We start from the raw sequence: 20,670 nt of genomic DNA on the forward strand, positions 1-20,670 counted from the left end.
GGTCTCTGCTGAGACTGTTGGTCCGACTCCAGATAAAGCGGGAGAAGACGGATGGACAGATGTTTCTACTTTTTTGTCAATGCTTCGGAGTTTTGTGTCAAGTCACCAGTGAGGAAAAAGATAAAAAACATCAGGACAAAGTCACTCCAGTGTTTATTGATTTATTGATCCAGTGTGACAGGTGTGGGCAGTGACAAGCAGAGCAGAGCATCACACAGGTTAAATACTTGATTACAATGAAGCGGTACACACATGTTTTATGTCATGTTGAATAGAAATACGTCAAATCTTTGTTGAGGACTGATGGTTTCGATCTTCTCCAGCTGTCCTCACTCAGTCACCCAGGTTCCTCAGAAACTCCTGGATTTCCCCACACAGTCTGTCCCTCCCTCGCTCCATGATCCTCTGCAGAGTGTTGCGGCTGTCGTCACGGAAGAAAGACGTGCAGGGAAGCTCTGCCGCCCTCATGTGGTATCGAATTGACTCCTCGCGATTCTGACGATGAAAGAAGAGAAATCTGGCGTAGCGGTTGTAGACCATCTGCTTATCTGCAGGCTCGAGGTCAGTCTGCAGCAGCAGCTCCTGGTAGAGCTCCTCGGCCTGGTCCAGGTACTTGGGAGACCTGGCCTTCACGTCTGCCAGATCGATTCTCTTCCCCAGAACCTCAGGGTAGAGCCCAATCACCTGCTGATGGAGACGGATGGCTTGCTCTATCAGGCGTTGCTCAGGACGTCTTTCCTCGAAATAAGTGATTTTCCATTTGTAGCAGAGAGCGGCACACGTCTTGAGGTACCGCTGGTCCGGGTGCCTCCTCAGGGCCTCATCAGCCCGACCGATGGCCTCGTCGTAGAGGTGGTAGTCCCTGTAAATCACCAGGATGCGTTTCCACCCGCTGTAGCTGCTGATCGGGTTCTCCAGAACCTTCTCAGCCAACTCCCGAACTTCATCCTTCACATCCTCTCCTCTCTTGGACCGGTCATACAGGTACTGGATGGAAAGGTACTGGTTCCCTGGATCCAGTCGGGTGGCTTCCCTCAATTTGTCAAAGAGCTCGTCGTCCAGGGGTCTGTTTTTGAAAGCTCTCACCATCAACAGCACGTAGCTGGTGTTCCACTCCACCATGTCAGGCCGCCTGTGGATGGCGCTCTGGAAACTCTCCTCGGCCTCCTGCTTGCGTTCTTCGCCAAACTTCATCAGGGTCCAGGCCTTCTCTGCATTGACCTCCGGGTGGAGCTGGTCCTGGGACGGAGGTGGATGCTGTTCCATCAGGGCAGACACCTTGGCCAGGTAAGCCCGGCTCTCCTCTGGCTCCCCCTGGTGGTGGCGCAGCCAGGCCAGGTTGCTGTAGTTGACCAGCAGCCAGGGCTCAGTGAACCGAGGGTCCTTCTCCAGGGTCTCTGCAGCCCTACTGAACAGTGTGCAGGCGTCCTGGGCCGAGCCCAACGCCCACTGGGTGAAGCCCTGCAGGTTGTAACTGTGGCCCAGCCAGGGGGTTCCTTCCTTGGTGCCGATATCCTCCAGCTGCTTCAGGAGACGAGGCAGTCTGGACCTGCTGCCCTCCAGACTCCAGGTGAAGTGGCACTGCAGCTCCACCAGCTGGGACTCCAGGTTTGGCTGGTTCTGAGCGGCCCTGTCGGGGAAATGTACATTCTATTTTATTGAAACGTGTGAGAGAAGATTGAAAGATTTTCATTGGTCACACGTCACCTTCCATGGCATTGAAACGTTGGTGTGGCAAAACCCGACGTTATTGTGCATTGAGAGGAATAAAGAAAGGCTAACATTCATATATATGCTACTATATATGAATGATTTTTATACATTATAATATAAGATATGTACATAAATGTTGATATGAATATAATATGAAGATGTTCTGATTGCAATCAATAACGTCCAGTCAGTAACCCAAGAATGTCAGAATTAAACGAGCGAGTTAGTGAAGAGGTGAAAGGAGAGACCGGCCGATAAACTTCATGTCCTCTTTTGTTGTGTGACACAAACTCTATTTTCTCTCTCTCTCTCCCTCCCTCTCTCTCTTTCCCCCTCCCTCTCTCTCTCTCTCTGTCTCACTCTCTCTCTCTCACTCTCTCCCTCCCTCCCTCTCTCTCTCTCTCTCTGTCTCACTCTCTCTCTCACCCTCCCTCTCTCTCTCTTTCTCTCTCTCTCTCTCTCTCTCTCTCTCTCTCTCTCTCTAGCCTGGCTACTTAATCCACTGCCAAACGTTGCCCTGTGCCAGTCGGTTCACTTGCGTGCCCTCGGCTCTCTGCAGCGCTCATAAGAACCCCCCCCACCCTCTGTGATTTCAGGACTTTTTCCTGTTCACCAGTTCGTACTTTTTTCTCCTGGACATTTTCAGTGACTTGTGGAGTTCCTGCCCCTCGTGGGATTTTGTCTTATTGTTCTTTTGTTGCTTTTCCTCAGAAGCAGCTCGAGCGGTCACCTATTGCGAGTTTTTCCCTGTGAGCATCATTTTCAGTTTTGTCAATAAACATTTGAACGTTTCCAAATCAGCAACTGGGTCCTCGCTCTCCTTGAATCACACATGACAATAACATTGTATTCGTACTATTGTTGTTTTTATTTGAAATTTGAGTTTTATATCTTATTTGTTAATTTATCTTCATTTTTCGGTAGGTTTCCTTGAATAAGCACAGTCGGCCAGTGTGAGTGTGTAGCTGAGATTGAAAGACGAGTGAGATATGAAGAGCAGACTCACGTCATGGTTCCTCTGCTGGGTTCAGGCTCTGGTGTTTGTCTGCTGCTCTGTTGCTGCTATTGCTGCTGCCACTGCTGCTTTTGTCGCTGGTTACGCCCGTTTCCCTTTCCAATTTAGCAGGAAAAGAAACTTGAAGTGGATATGAGGTCAATCTCTGAGCATCCCAGGGGGTGAATAGGGGGGGCGGGGGGGTTAGGACCATGACTTTCGTTTGTCAAGAATCAAAACACAACTCTCCACCTGATAATAGCGACACAATTCCTGGTTTATAATTAAATTGTGTGATAAATTGCACAGCTTTTACATGCAGTCCTGTTGTTTAATGCATTTTACTGTAATTTTATTTGTTTTTCTATGCTTTTTTTGTATTTTATCTCTAGTATTTTCTATTTTAATTGTTTATGTAAGTAAAGTTTAAAAATGTATTATTGTTGTTATTATTATTATTATAAATATCATTGTTATTATTATTATGATTATTATGGCATGGCCATACCACCACAGGCTGCTCCTCAGACTGATGTGGCTGATGACGGTGTACGAAATTCCATGAACAAGAGTGGAAGGAGTGGAGTGAAAAACCAACCAGCACCTACAGAGGTGGCTTGGAGTGCCTGCAAGCTTCACATCCATCAGGTCCTACCTCAGATCTGGGCAACTTCAACTACCCATGTGGAGGGACTCAGGGTAGCAGAGTGCAGGGTCACCATGAGCTTTAGGGACTCAAGTGACTGCAAGGTCCAGGAAGCAGAGGTCAACACCAGGTCAGGATGCAAGTAGGAGGCCTCTAGAGCACTGGCTCAAGTGGAAGGACATCTCAAGATAAAATACATCATCAGAGCACATTGCACCAGCGGGCAGGGTCTGGGCACGACCTGCTTTCAAAAATGGGGAAAAGCCAACCCAAGGGAGAGGAGAACCATGGAGGTCTGTTAGGGTGAAAAACAGGGCGTCTGCAGGCAACACAGGCAAATGTCCATAAGTCCAGATAGTGATCAATAAAGATAAGGCAGAGACAGTGGTCACTCAAACAGACGGCACTGTTCTTTGAGTACTGAGTTGAGTGGTCAGTCAACTGAAGGGCACTGCCCTTCCTCCAAAACATATTGGTAGGAAGGGGAGTTTGACCTTTTCCTGTTCAGGTGGCATTCCCTCCTTCTTTCTCTTTATCTATTACACTCTCAGAACGTCAACTGCGTGTTTTGGACCAAAATCATAAGGAGGGTCCAGAAGAAGCCTACCAGGGGGGTTGAGTCCCAACCACGACCTCTCTCTGCAAACAAACATGAGCCAATCAGTCAGGAGTTCATCCCATATAAACTCTGTCTGGTACCAGGATCTTGGTTCTCCCTTGGGAGGTCACCTTGAGACTTTCCTTTGTGGTTCAACTGGGACTGCTCCTCTGGCCAAACAACGGGGAATCCATGTACATGATTGCTTGTTTTTTCAGTATTAAACCTTCTAGAACTTAGGATTTTTGTACGACTCCTTCTTGGTTAAAACCAACATGCAACAGTGTTATGGTCAAGGGTTGAAACCCCCAATGAGTGTTGGTAACTATCTGATGACACAAACTCCTGGCTAATGGCTGCAGTAATTATGCAGTGTTGATGTATGTACACAGCCGTTCCTGCTCCAGGTGTGAGATGTGATGAAGATGCTGTGGGCCACCACCACCACAACCACCAGCAGGCAGCAGGGGAACTTCCTGTTGGATGGATGTGAACGACAACATGCTGTGATTATGAGGTGTTGCAACCTTTTGTAAAAAGAAACTTTTTTAAAAAGGTGTTTCTACTTTTTTGTCAATGTTTCTGAGTTTTGTGTCAAGTCACCAGTGAGGAAAAAGATAAAAACATTGAGTCAAAGTCACTCCAGTGTTTATTGATCCAGTGCAACAGGTGTGACAGGTGTGGGCAGTGACAAGCAGAGCAGAGCATCACACAGGTTAAATACTTGATTACAATGAAGCGGTACACACATGTTTTATGTCATGTTGAATAGAAATACGTCAAATCTTTGTTGAGGACTGATGGTTTTTGATCTTCTCCAGCTGTCCTCACTCAGTCATCCAGGTTCCTCAGAAACTCCTGGATTTCTCCACACAGTCTGTTCCTCCCTTGCTCCACGATCCTCTTCAGAGTGTTGTTGCTGTCGTCACGGAAGAAGGACTTGCAGGGAATCTCTGCCGCCTTCATGTGGTATCGAATTGACTCCTCGCGATTCTGACGATGAGAGAAGAGAAATTTGGCGTAGCGGTTGTAGACCATCTGTTTACCTGCAGGCTCAAGATCAGTCTGCAGCAGCAGCTCCTGGTAGAGCTCCTCGGCCTGGTCCAGGTACTCGGGAGACCTGGCCTTCACGTCTGCCAGATTGATTCTCTTACTCAGAGCCTGAGAATAGAGCTTAATGACCTCCTGATGGAGACGGATGGCTCGCTCTATCAGGCGTTGCTCAGGACGTCTTTCCTTGAAAGAAAAGATTTTCCATTTGTAGCAGAGAGCGGCACACATCTTGAGGTACCGCTGGTCCGGGTGCCTCCTCAGGGCCTCATCAGCCAGACCGATGGCCTCGTTGTAGAGGCCGTAGTCCCTGTAAATCCTCAGGACACTTTTCCACCCGCTGTAGCTGCTGATCGGGTTCTCCAGAACCTTCTCAGCCAACTCCCGAACTTCATCCTCCACATCCTCTCCATCCTCTCTTCTCTTGGACCGGTCATACAGGTACTGGATGGAAAGGTACTGGTTCCCCGGATCCAGTCGGGTGGCTTCCCTCAATTTGTCCAAGAGCTCGTCGTCCAGGGGTCTGAATTTGAAAGCTCTCACTTTCAACAGCACGTAGCTGGTGTTCCACTCCACCATGTCAGGCCGCCTGTGGATGGCACTCTGGAAACTCTCCTCGGCCTCCTGCTTGCGTTCTTCGCCAAACTTCATCAGGGTCCAGGCCTTCTCTGCATTGACCTCCGGGTGGAGCTGGTCCTGGGACGGAGGTGGATGCTGTTCCATCAGGGCAGACACCTTGGCCAGGTAAGCCCGGCTCTCCTCTGGCTCCCCCTGGTGGTGGCGCAGCCAGGCCAGGTTGCTGTAGTTGACCAGCAGCCAGGGCTCAGTGAACCAAGGGTCTCTCTCCAGGGTCTCTGCAGCCCTACTGAACAGTGTGCAGGCGTCCTGGGCCGAGCCCAACGCCCACTGGGTGAAGCCCTGCAGGTTGTAACTGTGGCCCAGCCAGGGGGTTCCTTCCTCGGTGCCGATGTCCTCCAGCTGCTTCAGGAGACGAGGCAGTCTGGACCTGCTGTCCTTCAACAGACTCCAGGTGAAGTGGCACTGCAGCGCCCCCAGTTGGGACTCCAGACTTGACTGGTTCTGAGCGGCACTGTCGGGGAAATGTACGTTTTAAGCAGTTAAATATAGGTTTCACAAAAACACAAAGTTAAAAAAAGATTTAAATAGTGCGAAAGTACAGATGAGGGTTTTTGAAGTGCAATATAATATAATATAATATAATATAATATAATATAATACAGTCTAATATACTTACTATATATGAATGTTTGCATGAATGTAATATGAAGATGTTTGGATTGCAATCAATGATGTCCGCACAGTAACCAACCCAAGAACGTCAGAATGAAACGCCTGAATTTGTGAAGAGGTGAAAGGAGAGAAATGAAGGATTCTCCAGATGTGCAGACGAGAAGTCGGACATTGTGAGTGTGTAGCTGCGCATGAAAACACCTGGTATTTGACTTCCGGTTTGGTTCTAAGACAAGATGGCGGCATAGGAGATAGCGCTCCCGACTTGAGATAAAAATAGCCCATAACGACTCGAATTTCTAACAATTAAGGTTCAAAATTCAAATATCTGGGCTTTAAGATGCCGAAATCCCAAAACAAAAAGAAATTCACACGAAACACACGACACGACGAAGACGAGGACGACGAGGTCTCACTCGCTAGCAACAACATAGAGGATAACAAAGCGTTGACAGACGAGGGGGACCAAGTCGGCGATGCGAGTCTGGATCTCATACTGAGAGAACTCAGAGAATTCAGAAGAGATAACGGTGTGCAGCTACAGGGAATCCAAGAAGATATTAATAAAACAAACAAGAGAGTTGAAGAAGCCGAAGAAAGGATTCAGGAAGCAGAAGCTAAACTACAAGCTAATGAAGAAACAGTAGCTGAGATGCTCAAACTGCACATCGGAATGGATGCCAAGCTAACGGACCTAGAGGGGCGATCCAGGAGAGAAAACGTAAGAATACACGGTGTCAAAGAGGGAACAGAAGAAGACACACCATCAATGGTGGTTTTCGTAGAAAATTTATTAAAGCTCAAACTGGAGCAATCCGACTCGTTTGAACTACGAGTCGAGAGAGCGCACCGGGCGTTTGTGCCAAAGCCCGCGCCAAATGCACCAGGGGGCCAATCTATCGTTGCTAAACTGGCCAGCTACAGAACGAAGGAGGAAATATTGAAATATTGAAATATTGAAACTCGCCTGGCAGAAGCGAGGATTCGAGTACCAGGGAAACAAACTTAATCTGGATCACGATTACGCGCCAGAGGGTCTGAAGCGGCGGAAGGAGTACGCAGAGGTAAAGGCGGTGCTAAAGGAGAAGAAAATTTGGTTCCAGACCCCGTTCCCGGCAAAGATGAGAGTTTTCTACCCAGAGGGAGCTGTACTATACGGCTCGGTGGAGGAGACAACCAGCGACATGGCAAAGAGGGGATTCCCAGTAACGGTAATCAAACGCCCGGAGACTATGTTGGAGCAGATTCCACGTTGATCTTGGCGCACATCGGGAAAGAGCAGGGGCAAGGTGAACAAGGGGCGGAGCCAGAACTTCAAGGTGAAACTCCAGGCATACAAACGTCAAGAACAGGAAAATTGAAAGAGTACTTATAGGGTCACGTGAGTTCAAGGGATCCGATTATGAGGTGTTTTCCCCTCTTCATTCTTTCCTTTCTATCTTGATTTCCCTCACCTTTTTTTTTTCCCCCTCTCCATCCGTTCTCTATTATCCAACTTTTGCTTTCTCTCTTATATTATTCAATTTATTCATAATGCCATGAGGACAATTGACAAGGCACATAAGGTATACAGTACTTGGATATGTTTGTGTATATGTATAGGTGTTTATGCGTGTCTATGTGTAGATGTGGATATATATTTAATCATAACAAAACAAAACAAGGGAAAAATGTCGGGTGTCCTTGCCTATGCTGTGCAAAGAATGGACATTAATTAGACAAAAAATGAAGGCCCTCTCACACCTAATGGTGAGAGAGACCCCCCCCCCCCCCCCAAAGCCCCTCTTCCATCGGGGCTCACTTAGGGTCACACTGGAGACCCCACCATTGGAAGTCGACATTTTTGTTTACGTTTTCTTTTTGTTCTTTTTAATCTTTTACATTTGTTCAAGGGTTCTTTATGTAGCTGTTGTTCTAAACAGCTCAAATGTTTGTATTTTGTTCAAGTGTTCAAGGAGTGTAAGGTTTGCTCAAGGTTTTGCTATTTTACAAATACGTGGAAAATCAGGGTATGACTAGTGGAAAGATACATATTATATCATATAATGTAAATGGTCTATTAACTCCAATTAAGCGGGGGGGCTAAATATACACTTACAACCCAAAATAGACACTTCAAATGGGAAAATACAGAGTCCAAACTCAATGATTAAGAAAATTAATATGTTATTCCAAGGGGTAGGTTTAATAGATGTATGGAGAGATCTACATCCCAATCAGAGGGATTATACACACTACTCCCATCCCCATAAATTATATACAAGAATAGATTATTTCTTAATATTTGGAAAAGACAGAGACAAAATACACACCTGTGAAATTGGAACAATTGACCTAAGCGATCATGCACCTATTCGCCTCTCGAGAGATCTAAAATTACAAGCAAAAATATATAATTGGAAACTAAACTCAAGCCTGCTTAATGACCCTCAATTTAAAGAGCAGATTAAAAAAGAGATTGGTTTCTACTTGGATATGAATGACAAAGGAGATGTGTCTCCTCCCATTTTATGGGATGCTCTAAAAGCTGTCCTGAGAGGTAAAATCATATCAATATCGTCCTATAAAAAAAAAGATGAGAAATAAAAAATTAGAAGAATTACAAAACAAATTAAAAGAGTTAGAGAAAAGGCATAAAGAGAACACTACACAGTATTTACTGGAAGAAATCAGGAAAACGAGAAACAAAATGAACAATATGGCGACGCAGGAGATTATGAAAAATGTAATGTTCCTTAAACAAAGATATTATGAAAGGAGGATCAAAATCAATGAAAGTGCTGGCTTGGAAGCTTAAGAAAAAATAGCACAGAACACAATTCATAAGATTAAAGATCCATTGACGAGGGTAACAAAAACTAAACTAAATGAAATCCAGGCAGCATTTGAGACATTTTATAAGACTCTTTACACTAAGAAGACAGAATGTACCATCGCTGAAATAGATAGTCTGCTAAATTCTCTGAAATTACCAGTATTAAACAAAGAACAAAATAAAACATTGATTGAGGATATAACAGAAAAAGAACTAAAAATAGCAATAAGTAAACTGAAATTAAATAAGTCGCCTGGTTCAGATGGCTACACAGCAGAATGGTATAAAGAGATGAAAGACGAGCGAATAGCAGTGATGCTTCCCACACTAAATTGGGCATTAAAGAAAGCACAAACCACCACCCAGTTGGAGGGAAGCTATAATATCTGCCATACCAAAAGGAGATAAAGATCAATTAGAATGTGGATCATACAGACCTATATCTGTTCTGAATATAGACTACAGGCTGTGTACTTCTATCATAGCTTGACGATCTTACCTGACTTAATAAGCAATTACCAGACTGGCTTCATTCCAAAACGTCAAACACAAGATAACATACGACGGACTTTACAAATAATTCACCACATCCAAAAAAACCAAAACAGCAGCGATGGTAATTAGTGTAGACGCGAAAAGGCCTTCGAGTCAGTGAGTTGGAGTTTCCTTTACCGAGTCCTACACAGATTTAACCTCCATGAGACAACGATTAAAACCATACAGGCACTATATAATAAACCCACTGCCAGGGTCAAAGTAAATGGCAGTTTGTCAGAAAGCTTCACTTTAGAAAGAGGCACAAGGCAAGGTTGTGCATGTTCACCACTATTATTTGCATTATATTTGGAACCATTTAATCAATACATAAGACAAAACAAAGAAATAAAAGGTATTAATATTCAGGGAAAAGAGCATAAATTGGCCTGTTACGCAGATGATATATTGATTTTTTTGAGTCAACCAACAAAATCTCTGCCCAAATGAATGTATTCGTTTGATTACTTCGGTTGTCTGTCAGGGTACAAAATTCATATAAGTAAAACAATTACTTAGATACGACGAAATTAAGAATAAATATAATCTAGCATGGCAGACAGAATATTTCAAATATCTGGGGATTATCATACCGAAGGATTTTACAGAACTATATCAACACAACTATGTACTGATAGAAAAGAAAATGAAAGAGGAAATTTTGAGATGGAATCTAATTCCATGCTTTGGTTTTAGCTCAAGAATAGACTCAATTAAAATGAATATTTTACCTAAATTTCTATATCTATTCCAAACCCTTCCAATAGAAATGGGACTAAAGCAATTTAATGAATGGGATAAAATTCTGTCCAGATACATATGGCAAGTTAAAAGGCCTCGAATCAGATTTAAAACCTTGCAACTGCCTAAAGCAAAAGGAGGATGGGGCCTTCCTTCCCTTCGAGACTATTACTGGGCAGCACAATTACGAACCATAATATGCTGGTGTAACCCTTCCTATGAAGCTCAGTGGAAAAATATTAAAGAAGGTTTAACTTCCATTCCCTTACAAGCCCTGATGGCTGATAGTGATCTGTCAGATTTTACTAGAAGTATAGAAAATCCATGGATCAAGTTAACTTTAAAAATATGGAAAACGGTGATAACTGAATACAAATTAGAAAAATATATTGTGGTCCTTAAGTGGTGTGCATATGACACACAATTTACACCAAATAAATGAGATAATAGATTCAAAGATTGGACAAAGACAGGCATGACAGCCATGTGCACAATTATAAAGGATAATCACTTAGTTTTGAAACAGTTAAAGAGAAGTATGATCTAGAGACCCAAGATTTCTATCGTTATCTGCAGCTGAGACATTTTTTTGTTGAAAGGACAAAAAAGCCATCGGAACAATGCAATCAGCTGCTAAGTGCATTTAAAAGGGCTTATAATTCACATTAAGATAGAGGTCTAATATCGGGTCTATACAAAGGGCTGATTAACATGAGAACACACTCCACTTTATATATTAAAACAAGATCGGAAATGGAGGGAGGACGAGAGCTGACGGAGGAAGAATGGGCAACAATATGGGAATGTCAATGGAAGTGTAGCAGCTCACAGAGTTGGAAAGAGTTTGGCTGGAAAAGTATGATTAGATATTTTATAACACCATATCAAAAGTCTCACTACAGAGATAACTCCTCAACTTGTTGCAGAAACTGTGGAAATACAAACGCAAATCATTCTCATATCTTTTGGAAGTGTTCGGTTATTGAAAATTATTGGAAGGAAATACACAAGGCAACACAAGCAATCTTTGGGACTTACCTGCCTCGAGGATGTAAGATTTGTTTCTTTGAGCTGGTACCAGAAAGTTGGCCAAAGAGGGACAAATATTTAATGAACATTCTGTTAGTAGCGGCTAAAGAAGCCCTCACCAGAAAATGTCTCTCATGGGAAAGCCCAATGCAGATGACGTGGATGGACATTCCAATGGACATATACTAAATGGAAAAACTAACTGCACATGTCAACTTTAAGAAGGACTTGTTCGCTTTGCGCTGGAAGAAATGGATGGACTATGTCACACCACAAAGACCAGACTTTTATTTTTCTAATTTTGTATAAAAGATTATGCAAGGCTAAGGAAAAAAAAAACAAAAAAAAAACGCACCTCACTCCTTACTTGTTCATGTTTATGGTTTATTTTGGGCGTTTTTGTTTATAGGGTTTTTTTGTTTTGTTTTATTTGGCTTTTATTCGATTTTATTTTTATTTTTTTTATTTTGTTAAATTTCATTTTACTTATCTTTTTTTTTTTTTTTACCTTAAAAATAGATATTCAGGCTAATATTTGGTTGATAATATTTGAAATTGATATCTTTTGTCAAAATTGCTGCAGAATATCAATAAAAATGTCAATTGAAAAAAAAAAAGAAAACACCTGGTATTTGACAGTGAAGAGCTGAGATATGAAGAGCAGACTCACCTCATGGTTCCTCTGCTGGGTTCAGGCTGTGGTGTTTGTCTGATGCTCTGCTGCTTTTATAGCCAGTTATGCCTGTGTCCCTTCCCAATTTATTAGGAAACAGAAACTTAAAGTAAACCTGAGGTCAATCTCTGAGCAGCATGCAGGGGGTGGGGTCGGGGTGTAGGACCAGGACCAGGACTGGAGATAAGGGACTTCGTTTGTCAAGAGTCAAAACACAACTCTCCACCCGATAATAGCGACACAATTCCTGGTTTATGATTAAGTAGTGTGATAAATTGCACATCTTTTACATTCAGTCCTGTTGTTTAATGCATTTTTATGTCATTTTGTTTTTTTTAATGCTTTTTTTGTATTTTGTCTCTAGTATTTTCTATTTTAATTGTTTATGTAAGTAAAAAAAAGTGTAGAAATGTATTATTATTATTATTATTATTATTATTATTATTATTATTATTATTATTATGGCATGGCCATACCACCACAGCCTGCTCCTTAGACTGATGTGGCTGATGACAGTGTACGAAATTCCATGAACAAGAGTGGAAGGAGTGGATCTGGGCAACTTCAACTACCCATGTGGAGGGACTCAGGGTAGCAGAGTGCAGGGTCACCATGACCTTTAGGGACTCAAGGGACTGCAAGGTCCAGGAAGCAGAGGTCAACACCAGGTCAGGATGCAAGTGGGAGGCCTCTAGAGCACTGGCTCAAGTGGAAGGACATCTCAAGATAAAAGACATCATCAGAGCACACTGCACCAGCGGGCAGGGTCTGGGCACGACCTGCTTTCAAAAATGGGGAAAAGCCAACCCAAGGGAGAGGAGAAGCATGGAGGTCCATGCAGAAACAAGGAACCTAGATGAGGAGCAGAGGAAGGAGAGGGTGCTGGGTTCCCAGGGAGTCCGGACAAGCTTCCAAAGAGGAAGCTGTCATGGGCAGACTTATGGAGACCCGAACCGTTCCAGATCTCCTACTTGCTGAGGGCCGTCTATGACACCCTGCCAACTCCTGTGAACCTGCACACATGGGGCATGAGGGACGACCCAATATGCAAGCTCCGTGGTAAAAACGAGACCATGGCTTATATCCTGTCCAGATGCAGATACAGGTGGCGCCGTGACAAAGTGTTTGCCAAGCTCGCTGATATTCTAGAGCAGGCAAGAACCCGGAAACACTGGCTAGCAGGCAGGCAGGCCGCCACCTGCTGTCACATTTGTCAAGGAGGGAGCGAAGCCGGCAGGGCCCAACAAAACCAGGCAAAGTCTCCTGCAGTCGGCCCAAGCGTGGGAGCTAAGGGTAGACCTGCAGAGAAGGCTCCAATTCCCGTATGTTGTCCGCACAACTTTATGTCCAGATGCAGTCCTCTTCTCCAAGGGAGGAACTGCGTCCTTGTGGAGCTCACCGTGCCACGGGAGGAGAGGAGTGAAGAGGCATCCGAAAGAAAATCTGAGCACAGGACTGTAGAGTCGCAGTTGTGCCCAGTTGAAGTCAGGAGCAGGGACTTCCCAGCCCAATCATCCTGGAAGTTGCTGACAGCAGTGGGACCGACAGGCAGTGAAAGAGGAGGGCGGAACGAAGACTGGGGGAGGCGGCAGATTGGATGGATGACTGGAGTAGAAGGCAGGAGGCCAGCTGGCAGCCAGGAGGGAGTGAGCAGTGGCTGGCCTACCACTGCTGACCCGCCAGCAGGAGGGTGCTATCGTCAAGGGTTGAAACCCCCAATGAGTGTTGGTAACCATCTGATGACACAACCTCCTGGCTGATGGCTGCAGTAATTATGCAGTGTTTGGGCCAATTCCAATTCCTCACTTAAACCTCAATCTCAACCCTCGCCCTTAACCCTCAATCTTTGGCGCTCAATCTTGGCCCTCAAAAATAAGTGTAAGGGTATCTTGTGACTAAGAAATGGGACACCCCTTAAGTGCAGTTACGTCTTCAGACTGTGGGGGGCGGCCTTACGCCAAAGCTACGTCCAGTCTGTCAAGAAGACGACGAAGAAGAAGACGACGAAAAAGTAGAAGTCCTGCGTTGCTACACAACGAGGTACACAAGTAACGTGAAGCCGGGACCGCCGGTCCGGCTGACAAACATCGTAAAGTTAAAAAAAAAATGTTACGCAACAACGATGTCAATAATCCATGAAAAGTCTTAAACTAAGACAATAAAATGGTTTGGTAATATTTATATTTTTATTAACTAAGAAAACACTTCCATTTGTAGCTCGCTTTTTTCATCGCCATCTTTTTCGAAGATGTCTTGATGAAAATATGCAATGCCTTTTTGGTAGACCTTACTGCCAAGGGTGGTGCCAGAGAATCTCAATGTTGAGGGCGATACAGCCCTTAAACTCCTCCCTCAACTTGACCTTCTGAGAATCGGGACAGCACTTGCACCTCGCGGGAGCGCACATTTTTGAGATTGAGGGTTGAGATTGAGAGTTAAGGTAGGAATTGGAATTCACCCTTGATGTATGTACACAGCCGTTTCTGTTCCATCTGTGCTGAAGATGCTGTGGGCCACCACCACCACAACCACCACCCGCAGGCAGCAGGGGAACTTCCTGTTGGATGGATATGAACGACAACATGCTGTGATTATGAGGTGTTGCAACCTTTTGTAAAAAGAAACTTTTTTAAAAAGGTGTTTCTACTTTTTTGTCAATGCTTCTGAGTTTTGTGTCAAGTCACCAGTGAGGAAAAAGATAAAAACATTGAGTCAAAGTCACTCCAATGTTTATTGATCCAGTGCAACAGGTGCAACAGGTGTGGGCAGTGACAAGCAGAGCAGAGCATCACACAGGTTAAATACTTGATTACAATGAAGTGGTACACACATGTTTTATGTCATGTTGAATAGAAATACGTCAAATCTTTGTTGAGGACTGATGGTTTTGATCTTCTCCAGCTGTCCTCACTCAGTCACTCAGGTTGCTGAGAACCTCCTGGATTTCCCCACACAGTCTGTCCCTCCCTCGCTCCATGATCTTCTGCAGATTGGTGATGCTGTTCTTGCGGAAGAAAGACTTGCAGGGAATCTCTGCCGCCCTCATGTGGTATCGAATTGACTCCTCGCGATTCTGACGATGAAAGAAGAGAAATCTGGCGTAGCAGTTGTAGACCATCTGTTTACCTGCAGGCTCGAGGTCAGTTTGCAGCAGCAGCTCCTGGTAGAGCTCCTCGGCCTGGTCCAGGTACTCGGGAGACCTGGCCTTCACGTCTGCCAGATCGATTCTCTTCCCCAGAAGCTCAGGGTAGAGCCCAATCACCTGCTGATGGAGACGGATGGCTTGCTCTATCAGGCGTTGCTCAGGACGTCTTTCCTCGAAATAAGTGATTTTCCATTTGTAGCAGAGAGCGGCACACGTCTTGAGGTACCGCTGGTCCGGGTGCCTCCTCGGGGCCTCATCAGCCCGACCGATGGCCTCGTCGTAGAGGTGGTAGTCCCTGTAAATCACCAGGATGCGTTTCCACCCGCTGTAGCTGCTGATCGGGTTCTCCAGAACCTTCTCAGCCAACTCCCGAACTTCATCCTTCACATCCTCTCCTCTCTTGGACCGGTCATACAGGTACTGGATGGAAAGGTACTGGTTCCCTGGATCCAGTCGGGTGGCTTCCCTCAATTTGTCAAAGAGCTCGTCGTCCAGGGGTCTATTTTTGAAAGCTCTCACCTTCAACAGCATGTAGCTGGTGTTCCACTCCACCATGTCAGGCCGCCTGTGGATGGCACTCTGGAAACTCTCCTCGGCCTCCTGCTTGCGTTCTTCGCCAAACTTCATCAGGGTCCAGGCCTTCTCTGCATTGACCTCCGGGTGGAGCTGGTCCTGGGACGGAGGTGAATGCTGTTCCATCAGGGCAGACACCTTGGCCAGGTAAGCCCGGCTCTCCTCTGGCTCCCCCTGGTGGTGGCGCAGCCAGGCCAGGTTGCTGTAGTTGACCAGCAGCCAGGGCTCAGTGAACCGAGGGTCCTTCTCCAGGGTCTCTGCAGCCCTACTGAACAGTGTGCGGGCGTCCTGGGCCGAGCCCAACGCCCACTGGGTGAAGCCCTGCAGGTTGTAACTGTGGCCCAGCCAGGGGGTTCCTTCCTCGGTGCCGATGTCCTCCAGCTGCTTCAGGAGACAAGGCAGTCTGGACCTGCTGCCCTCCAGACTCCGGGTGAAGTGGCACTGCAGCGCCCCCAGCTGGGACTCCAGGCTTGACTGGCTCTGAGCGGCCCTGTCAGGAAAATGTACATTTTATTTTATTGAAACGTGAAACGATTTACAAAGTGCAGATGTACAGATCAGGGTTTTTGAAGTGTAGTGCAATATAATATAATATACTAGGGCTGGGCAAGTTAACGTGTTATTATCTCGTTAACTCATTTATTTATGAACGCCGACAATTATGTTATCGCGCATTAACGCATGTTGCTCACGTGCTGTAGGAGTCGTGAGTAGGGATGGGCGATATATCGGCGTTTGCGATATGTCGTCAAAAAAATAATAAGAATATGTCATCTCGCGGTAATAAAACTTGTGTTGATGACGTAATTACGTGCGCAACGCACTTGCTGCTGGCAGCCGGCAGCTCATGTGTTGCACAATAAAAAGCACGGGGCTGATAGCGCACCCACCGTGCTCGATAGCGTAGCCCCATTGCTCGATAGCGTAGCCACCGTGCTCCAGAATCCATCGTGCATTGTGTGCAAAGTGAAAATAAACACCACGGAAACGATTTGCAAACATCCTGTTTTACTTTTTATTTTATTTTCTTTTGGGTGGGCGGACCGGGATGTCGAAGCAGGAAACGCAAACATGTGAGCGAACTTTTACTGGCACGACTCCGAGTCAATGTTAGCATGGACCTTTTCAGGCTTTGTGTTCGAAAGGAACGTTGAACTGTCATTTCTCCACACCGTCTTTTCACGAGCGATCTTTCTTTCTGTTCTCTGTGGCGCTAATGTTTTTAGCGAGCTCCTGCTTCTGCAAACCAGGCAGGGCATAGGTACTACATCGTTTTCAGTCGTTTCCAGCGTATCCTAATAAACGGGATTTTAATTTTTTTATTAATTTGTTTTTGTATTTTGTTTTTTAAAAATACGGCTTCGTGTAAACACATTTTTTTAATGCGGTTTGAAAAATATGCAGTATCAAAAAAAAAATCCCAAAACATGGAGTTTAATTGTTTTATATTTCTTATCGTCACTTTTATCGTTATCGGAATAAATGCCAGAAATTATTGTGATAAAACTTTTAGTCCATATCGGCCATCTCTAGCCGTGAGTTTCTAATGTTTATATTTGTGAGCGCACTTCTTTAACACTTGAGTAGGGGGTGTGTGTCACTGTGGGGTGTAGCCACGACGCTATTTAATGACAGTCACCTGTGCGCCTGGGATGGCTTGGTGTGGTGGGGTGAGCGTCGGAGGTCATTGTGATAAAGAATAAAGTGAATAAAAAAGAACCTCGAAGCAAGACTGGATTCATTTTTGCATGCGCGTCAACAATTACTCCTTCGTTTAGCCCAACGCGGCTTATTTATTTAGCGATCACCAGTTAGGCGCAATATATGCTTTTATTTTGTAAAAGTGTGTTCCTGGCTTCTGCGGAACCAGAAAAGAAAAGACTTCATTCATATTGTAGAACATTAAAATAAAAGTGCACGATACACTTCTTTTAAATTCATTATTGTATTTTGGCGTATACATTGTGATTAATCGCGATTAATCAGGGAAATCATGCTATTAATTGCGATTAAAACTTTTAATCGTTGCCCAGCCCAATATAATATATAATACTGTCTAATATACTTACTATATATGAATGTTTACATGAATATAATATGAAGATGTTATGATTGCAATCAACGACGTCCATTCAGTAACCAACCCAAGAACGTCAGAATGAAACGCGTGAGTTTGTGAAGCGGTGGAAGTATTTGACGGTGAAGAGCTGAGACATGAAGAGCAGACTCACCTCATGGTTCCTCTGCTGGGTTCAGGCTGTGGTGTTGGTCTGCTGCTCTGCTGCTGCTGCTGCCACTGCTGCCGCCCTTCTGCTTTTATCGCCCGTCTGTTTCTAATTTACCAGGAAATTAATCTTAAAATAGATCTGAGGTCACACTCTAATAAACAACCTATAGAATTTACCCAATCTGAGGTAACAATTTGCACCCAGTTTATTTAGGTAGATTTGACCCCATGTTTTGGATATTGAGTGCCTTAATTCAAAAGGTATAAAATACCAATATGAATTGGGTATTATTTATGGTTACATTCTACAACTAATTACTTAATAAAATTGGTTAAAATTTAGCAATACTACTACTACTATACTACTACTACTACTACTACTACTACTACTACTAGGTAAAAGATACCCTAGAATTTACAGCCAAACAAGTCATTATATAGATGGTTTTATTTTTACACAGAAACCTTAAAATAGGAACCACATGTGCAAAATATCTTACAAGACAAAATGAGGTAGTGTGTGAGGATGTCAGTTGTGTGTGCGTGCATGGGTGTGTGTTTCCAAACGTGTGTGTATTTAAGTAAATATGGTGAGAACCCATGTGCAGACAAAATATTGAAGTAGGGGACAAGATGAGGAGAGAGACAAGACAGAAGATGCCAGCACCTTCAAAAGTGCATTCTTTTTTAAGATTATAACATTGTGCATAACTCACAAAACATTTTTACCAAAAAAATATACATTTTAATTTAAATCTTTTGATTATTTTTCATGTAGTTCAAGATGTTAGAGCAACTCAATTAAAAGCAGGGGACATTAAAAAAGCTCAGCGTTTGACAATCAGTGCATCTACATTTTTCAAGATGTAACTTAGTAGAGCGGAGAGGAACAGAGTGTAGACAGCGGAGAGGAGATTCATTTACCAACATACCTGGCAGTCCTGGAAAAGTTCTTCTTGCTTTTCCCCAAGGTATTCAGTGAGGCAACAGGCAACTACATCCCTTTTTTACACGACGGTCATTGACTGTAAGGGGATACAATTTAGAGAAATACTTAGAGTGCTTATCAAAGATTTCAATTATTACTTATTGTTTCACTTAAGGCGCATATTGCACATATCTTAAAACAAACAAACAAACAAAAAAATATGTTATTTATAGTGTCCAGCAGAGGACGCATCTTGGACCAAGCAGCTCCTCCCTTTGCAAACATCAGTTGTAGAAGACGTGGTGAGTTGCAGCATGAATTTCCCCCAAGGAAAAGGCCGTTACACAACGGAGCTCTTCTTCAAGCTGGTGAAGTTTACGTAAACAAATGAATGATTTTTTTTTTGTGGAAAAGAAAATGATCAAACTTTCTCACCTGAGCCTCACTGAATGGTGCAAACTCTCCTTCTCCAATGTGTCTTGATTTTCCCCAACCGGATGTGGAGGGAGATTTTTTTTTTTTTTTTTTTAGCACCGCTGCTTTACATTATAAAACAGAAACAAACAATGTCTGTCGCGTTGAGCTACTTAAACGAACGAGTGAGTAAAATGGCTTGACAAAAAAAAAAAAAAAAGGTTAGCACCGCCGCTCAACTGGCTAAAGAAAGTAACATTGGCCAGATGCTAAACAAAAAAAACACTGCTGTTCCATCGACACAACTACGGCCAGTACAGCAAACACAAACAAACACATTACACCGCAAACTGTCCTTACCGGCCTGTATTTCTCCGGTGATTAGTGCCAGTTTTCTTATGTTTAGCTCGCAAATGTAGGTCAAACGCCGGCGCACGTCGGCAATTCAAACTTTCGGGCGTGCTTTTTTCACCCCCAAGCTCGCGTGGCACGTAACACGAAAGCACATTACACGCAGCGACTAGACCACAATTCCTGTTGAATATCTCGTCATTACATAAATTAACGTTTGTTTTTTTTGTGCATTATATCAAGAAAAAGATGTACAAGAGTCATCCTAATTTATCTTCGATCCAGTACTCCATCGGCAGGAAGTAGACTTCAGTTTTCATGACTTTTCGCGCTCATGAGCTGGACTGACGCATGCGCACATTGCAACGTAGGACTTGTGATTTTTTTAGGTAAATTCTATTAGATTTTTCGATGTAACACTTCTTATCTTTTTCAAATAGGTAGTGTTGGTAAAATCTACCCTTTAATTTATAATTCCTTTACTGACCAGGATAATTAAGTACATTTTAGATTATTTTAATTGGTTATATTTATCACTCTCAAAAATCGTTTTTTACAGTGCAGTCTCTGAGCAGACTGCAGGGGGCGGAGCAGGAGCAGGACTGGAGATAAGGGGCCTTGGCTTTCGTTTGTCAAGAATCAAAACACAACTCTCCACCCGATAACAGCGGCACACGCCCTGGTTCATTGATGTGTTGTGTGGTAAATCGCACTGCTTTTACATGCAGTCCTGTTGTTTACCGTAGTTCTATTGTTGTGTGTGTTGTTGTACCAAAATGAACCTCCTGAACAGGTTGTTGTATTGGTATTGGTGCAGTATTCTAATTTTCTGAGTTTGTGGCTTTGTGCTTTTAATAAGCTGAAAATCTTAAATCAGCAAAGTTACAACAAGGAACTGCTTGAGATGTCAATTTTGCGTGTAATGGCTCAATAAAATGTGTTGCTTTCATCTTTTATGTTAAATTGCCGAAAATAAAACAACTTTTAC

The 20,670-nt window shown here is 43.9% G+C and overlaps 2 protein-coding genes across 2 annotated transcripts; both read right to left on the reverse strand.

Annotated features, from left to right (window-relative positions):
* Positions 1–150: 150 nt before the first annotated feature.
* On the reverse strand, positions 151–12,135 carry LOC142882575 (uncharacterized). Its single transcript, XM_076017376.1, has 3 exons — positions 12,042–12,135; positions 4,787–6,091; positions 151–1,630 (listed from the first exon to the last, which is right to left on the reverse strand). Exons 1-3 carry the CDS (start codon positions 12,044–12,046, stop codon positions 334–336), a joined length of 2,607 nt encoding a protein of 868 aa, XP_075873491.1. The 5' UTR covers positions 12,047–12,135; the 3' UTR covers positions 151–333.
* A 2,634-nt stretch (positions 12,136–14,769) lies between these two features.
* Positions 14,770–18,063, reverse strand: LOC142882572 (antiviral innate immune response effector IFIT1-like). Its single transcript, XM_076017374.1, has 2 exons — positions 17,994–18,063; positions 14,770–16,252 (listed from the first exon to the last, which is right to left on the reverse strand). The coding sequence occupies exons 1-2, from the start codon at positions 17,996–17,998 to the stop codon at positions 14,956–14,958; spliced, it is 1,302 nt and encodes a 433-aa protein (XP_075873489.1). The 5' UTR covers positions 17,999–18,063; the 3' UTR covers positions 14,770–14,955.
* Between the last annotated feature and the right edge of the window lie 2,607 nt (positions 18,064–20,670).

The sequence above is a fragment of the Nelusetta ayraudi genome, unplaced genomic scaffold (genome assembly GCF_046127955.1).
Source record: "Nelusetta ayraudi isolate G7.1 ecotype Tasmania unplaced genomic scaffold, CSIRO-AGI_Nayr_v1 ptg000329l, whole genome shotgun sequence".
In the NCBI taxonomy this organism is placed as follows: Eukaryota; Metazoa; Chordata; class Actinopteri; order Tetraodontiformes; family Monacanthidae; genus Nelusetta; species Nelusetta ayraudi.